This window comes from Emys orbicularis, chromosome 10 (genome assembly GCF_028017835.1).
Source record: "Emys orbicularis isolate rEmyOrb1 chromosome 10, rEmyOrb1.hap1, whole genome shotgun sequence".
Taxonomy (NCBI): domain Eukaryota; kingdom Metazoa; phylum Chordata; order Testudines; family Emydidae; genus Emys; species Emys orbicularis.
The window spans coordinates 23,514,040-23,519,455 of NC_088692.1; the positions used below are offsets into that span (position 1 = coordinate 23,514,040).

General features: G+C 48.2%; 1 protein-coding gene across 1 annotated transcript; it reads left to right on the forward strand.

Annotated features, from left to right (window-relative positions):
• The first annotated feature begins 832 nt into the window (after nt 1–832).
• Nucleotides 833–4,035, forward strand: SOCS1 (suppressor of cytokine signaling 1). Its single transcript, XM_065412238.1, has 2 exons — nt 833–1,063; nt 3,063–4,035. Exon 2 carries the CDS (start codon nt 3,138–3,140, stop codon nt 3,759–3,761), a length of 624 nt encoding a protein of 207 aa, XP_065268310.1. The 5' UTR covers nt 833–1,063; nt 3,063–3,137; the 3' UTR covers nt 3,762–4,035.
• The last annotated feature ends 1,381 nt before the right edge of the window (nt 4,036–5,416 follow it).

A 5,416-nucleotide genomic window follows, 5' to 3' on the forward strand; every position in this document is an offset into this window, starting at 1 on the left:
CTCTTGTTTTCTTGGCTTCTGCTCCCGTGTTCGCCCCAGTACATTCATAGCCTGCACCAGCTGCCTGGCCCTCGCGTCGCTACACATCTCTATTACCAGTCTCTGGTGCTGTGGTGCGCTACCGTCCCGCCACCCTTCCCCCTCCAGCGTTTCCTCCTGCCTCAGTTTCCCCAACATGATTTTAGCCACCTCTTACTGGCGACTGGGAGCCCTGTTTGCCCAGAGCCACGAGGCAAAGGGGGGGGGAGGCGAGCCCCCCCTTTATTACGGAGCAAGAGGCTGGGTGATGATGGCCAGAGGCTTAGGATGCCTCAGCAGGCTGCCCAGGAGCCCTCCCTGCGCTGCACCGCCCACAGGCGGGGGCCAACCTGCCTGCAGCGGCCGCTTCCCGCAGGGCTCCGGACTGGAGGCTTCGCGCCCCCACAGCCCCGGGCCTCTGCAGGGCTGACAGGACGCGGTCCCGCCGCGGCTCTCCGAGGCGCGCCAGGAGCTGGGCTACCGCCAGCCGCGGCCCGGGCCCGGCGCGAGGCAGGTTCGCGGGAGCGCCCAGGGCGCGGCTGTTCTGAGGAAGCGGCGGGGCGGGGCGGGCTGCTCCGGGCCCGCGCCAGGGTTCCTTTGAACTGGCACTTGCGGTTCCCTGGAAGCGAAACCAATAGGCTGGCGCCCCTCCCCCGCCCGGAGCCTCGCGAGCTGCAGCCGCCTGACGCAGATGGAAAGTGAAAGTGAGCGGCCACGTGTTTTCTGCGAATTGAGCAGGGGAGGGAGGAGCCGCCGCCGCCCGGGAACCTGAGCCCGAGCCATAAAACTGCGAGCGATGAGCGGAGGCAGAGCAGTCCGGCTCCAGCGCGCCGCGCAGCCCCTGGCAGGCTGGGATTGCTACAGGCGCCAGGCAGGACTCGCTGGCAGATTATGGTTGTGCTATTCCAGGGGCCAGGCCTACGAGTGCACCACTGCCGCGCGGGGGCTACGGGCTTGCAAGGCGGCCGTGCTCGCAGCTCGGGTTTATGGTGCCCCGTGCCCGTTCAAGGAGCAGCGTTGATCCCCGCGGCTCAGGGCAGAGAAGGTAAGGGACGCTGTCTTTGTAAGCCATTGCTAGGGCAGTCCCGAGCGGGCTTCCACGCGCAGCCTTTGGTGTCCCTTAGCCTGGAGCGCAGCGAGCCCTAGTCCGCTTCCAGCGAGAAGCGTTCAAGGAGTTTCCAAGCGCGGCGAATGATCTCTGGCCCTGACGCAAGAACTCACGAGCCTGCACAACGCTGGGGGTTTTTAAAGAGCTAAAGATCGGTGGAATATAAGGTAGCAGAATCATAATAATACTGCACATCGCTGAGTCTCTAGCTAACACCTTGCTTGCCGAAAGGACTCCCAAACCCCTTGCGACGTGTCTATCCTGCGGCATCATTGAAAAGCAGTTACCTCTGGGGTAGAGCGCAGCGGCGAACTGACAGACCAGCATTAGCTGGGCCGGGATGGGGAAACTTTGGCCAAGGACACAAGGGCAAAACCTCTGCTCGTAGGAAAAACTGCCTTGGGACCTTGCAATGAGGCACAGGAAAGCAGCTGTGTTTTCAAGCTTACCGGCAGTGAAGTGCATAGAACTCCTCCTCCCCTACCAAAAAAAAAATAAATATTTTTTTTTCTCTCCTGGAGGTGAATGGTTTACTCTAGAGAATCTTATTGTTTTAAACCTAAAGCCATCCACCCTTCAGAGTGCCTTGATTTTTTTAAAACTTTGAATGCTGAATAGCGATCCTCACCCAATGATTAGAAAAGCTGACCTTGGTTTCTTTCATGTGCCATACAAGGAAAACCTAACCATACTTTGCTTGTTTTAAGTTATCTGCTAATGTCAGGATTTTATGATTGCTATTTCAGTCAGTAAAATGATCTAAATGAAACTAAACTCAAATGTCCGGCTGTCACATTCACAGAGACAGGAATCCAGCTAAGTGCTGTCTCTGCATCTATGTCCGCATGTTGCTGTGTACTTGTGAGACAGCTGTGGGGATTCATTTCTGAGAATGCCTCAAGCTTTCTCAACAGTCTGCCAGTACAGATCTATAACTGACTGTAGGGATAAATCCTAAAATCTATGCTTTCCAGTAAGGTCAAGGCAGCCTGCAGAGATGTATCGAACCATGCTGTCGGGGTAGACGTTTGAGGCCAAATTAATTGCTGGTACAACAATGCTTATTTCAAAAGAATTACTCCAGGGATGAATTTGGCCCTTGGTGCTGAAAGATATATCAATAGGAAGCTATTTAGATTGGGCCACTTAAAGTGCATGCAATACAAAAAAGAGAGAGAGAGGAATAATGCTTTAAGGGTTCATAGAGGTTGCTTTGTGTAGGCTTAGTGAGGTGGTAACATTGCTATCCCTGGGGGGTGGAACAAGGGATGGGAAGTGGACTTCTATGGCTGCTTCTCCAGTTTATTGAAGAACGGAGAGTAGATTTAGGATTATGTGTAAATTGGCAGTGTTACAAACTGCACTGCCAATCACGTTTGAATCATACAATGCCACCCATTCATTTCAGCCAATGCCATCCATTTTCTGGGGATTTGTACCCAGCTGCAGAGTTTACCTTTCCTTTAGCCACGCTTTTTTCCCCACATAATGCAAAGAACAATACAGTCTGAGTTCAGTCATCTACATCTGGGAAATGGGAGGAGGAAGAGAGCAAATCAGTAGTTTTATAATAAGTGGTTTTATGCAAGGTTAAGGAATTGATGGAGAAGGATATACATAGAAAGTAAGCTTTGAAAAAGAGATTCCCATCAGTCAACTCGATCCAGAGTCTGATGCATTTCTATGACTAATAGTAGGAAAACCGCATCATTTGTAACTGTTTCCTTGGCTGGATACTTCTGAGCTTCAGATGTTGCAAGAGCAATGGATTACTAACCTAGCCAGAAAGTGATGCTGTTAATCAGTTGTTTGCTGGGTGTAAATTTACAGAGTAAGGGCTTCATTTTATAAGGGAGCAGAGGGGTGTCAATGGAAGACTGTCACTTAATTTACGCAGATTGAGGATCTAATATTTTCTTTTCTTTTGGAATTTCAGAATAGCCGCTGGAGAGCTGCACTGCCCTGGCCACTGACGCTATGGAAGACCGCATCCGCTGGTCTAGTCTATAGGATGGTAGCGCACAGTAAGGTGGCAGCAGATAATGCAGTTGCAGCAGACCCGAGATGTCGACTTGACCCCCCAGCACGGGATCATTCTCGGCCTAGAGGCTACCATGGCCCGGCTCGGTCCAACACTGGGCAGGCACAGAGCGACACACACTTCCGAACTTTCCGCTCACAGGCGGATTTCAGTAGCATCACCCGAGCGAGTGCCCTGCTGGATGCATGTGGCTTCTACTGGGGTCCACTGACTGTCAGCGCAGCCCACGAGAAGCTGAAATCTGAGCCTGAGGGCACCTTCCTCATCAGGGACAGCAGACAAAAAAATTGCTTCTTTGCCATCAGTGTTAAGACTGCTACTGGGCCCACCAGCATCCGAATAAACTTCCAGGCTGGGCGTTTCAGCCTGGATGGCAGCAAGGAGAGTTTCGACTGTCTCTTTAAGCTACTGGAACATTATATAAGCTCCCCGAGGAAGGTGCTGGTCACCCCACTACGCAAAGTCCGTTTACGGCCATTGCAGGAGCTCTGCCGGAAAAGCATTGTGGCAACATTCGGGAGAGAGAATTTAAACCACATCCCTCTCAATCCAGTTTTAAAGGACTACCTGAAATCTTTCCCATTTCAGATATAAATACAGCATTAACTGTGCGCATGTGTGTGTGAGAGAGAGATGTGTGAAAACATTTGGGTTTTTTAATCTATTTGGGAGTGACCAAATTTATATTTGTAGCAACTTACTGTATTTTGTGATGGAACCTGAACACTTGACTTCTTATGTTTACACAAACTGTTTGCACAAACCCAGGGTTTTTAAACTCTGGCATTATTTTTCTGCTGGGCAGAATATTCTATTTTATAATATTTCTAATGAAAATAATGTAATAAACTTTATTGTGAAAGTTTTTAAAAAATAGCATCCCTGGTGTCTTTCTGATCGCTGTGTTTATCAGTTAGGAGTTGACAATGGGCCAAGTCCTTAGCTGGGGTAAATCATAGTAATCCACTGAAGTCAAAGTTTCACTGATTTACCCCTAGCTGAGGAGCTGGTCCAGTAACATTGGTGGTGCTCGCAGACAAAGACAGACATGCTCTCTGTCCCAGGTACTATATAATCTAAAGCAGGGGTCGGCAACCTTTCAGAAGTGATGTGCTGAGTCTTCATTTATTCACTCTAATTTAAAGTTTTGCATGCCACTAATACATTTTAACGGTTTTAGAAGGTCTCTTTCTATAAGTCTATAACTACACTATTGTTGTGTGTAAAGTAAATAAGGTTTTTAAAATGTTTAAGAAGCTTAATTTAAAATTAAATTAAAATGCAGAGCCCCCCGGACCGGTGGCCAGGACCCGGGCAGTGTGAGTGCCACCTAAAATGAGCTCGCGTGCCATACGTTGCCTACCTCTGATCTAAAGAAATGGAAATGAAACCGAATATACTAAGGATAAGTCTGTATTTGGATTTTTTTCCAGTTCCCCTATAAATCAATAGGAGCAGGGTACTGGAGTGTAACTTTTTGGTTTTATTTTAATGGGGAGGCCAACTGTGTATGTGCTGAGTTGCCTCACTTCATAAAAGAAATGAGATTTATGGAGGTCTTTGAGTATCTGTAATCACCCTTCCCCATGTAATAGTTGGAGTAGGAATGGTTGATTCTTGATGTTCAAAGTTTAGGTGTTGTCCAGGGTAAAATTTAATATTGAGAAGAAAAGTGCAAGGGAGCTGAATAAATATACTTTTTGCAATCCCCCCCTTCCCCCCCCCCCCCAAAAAAAAAAAACCTTGTTGAAACTGCCTCTGTACTATGCTTGGCTGCATTCTGCATGGTTTGTGAAGGAGTGATTCTATGACATCCCCTTGTCTGGGGTAATTATCTCGCTTGGGCTTGTCTAATTTTGTTTAAAAACTGCATACAAAATTCCAAGGCTGTAGGCAAGAAGCTACTCTCTTACACAACCAAACCACATGAATGTCAGTGAAGAAAATCACAGTGCAGAAATGATATCTACTTCAAAAGGACATGAGCACTCTGTCACTATGATGGGTGTGGGGCAGTGGTCCCTCTTCTAAGAAGTCAGCCACATTAAATTTCCCCTAACCTTGTGCTTTCCCCAAATGTTCACACACTTCCTTGAAAATGAGAATTATGAAACTCTTTTAAAGAACAGAATGCATCAGATAATTCAAAAGGTAGCATATTGCTAGCCACAGCACTGGGCTATATCATTAGGGCTCTGTACACTGTTAATGAAGTCACTTTAGGGTTTGGAGGTTAAGAAACCTCTTAC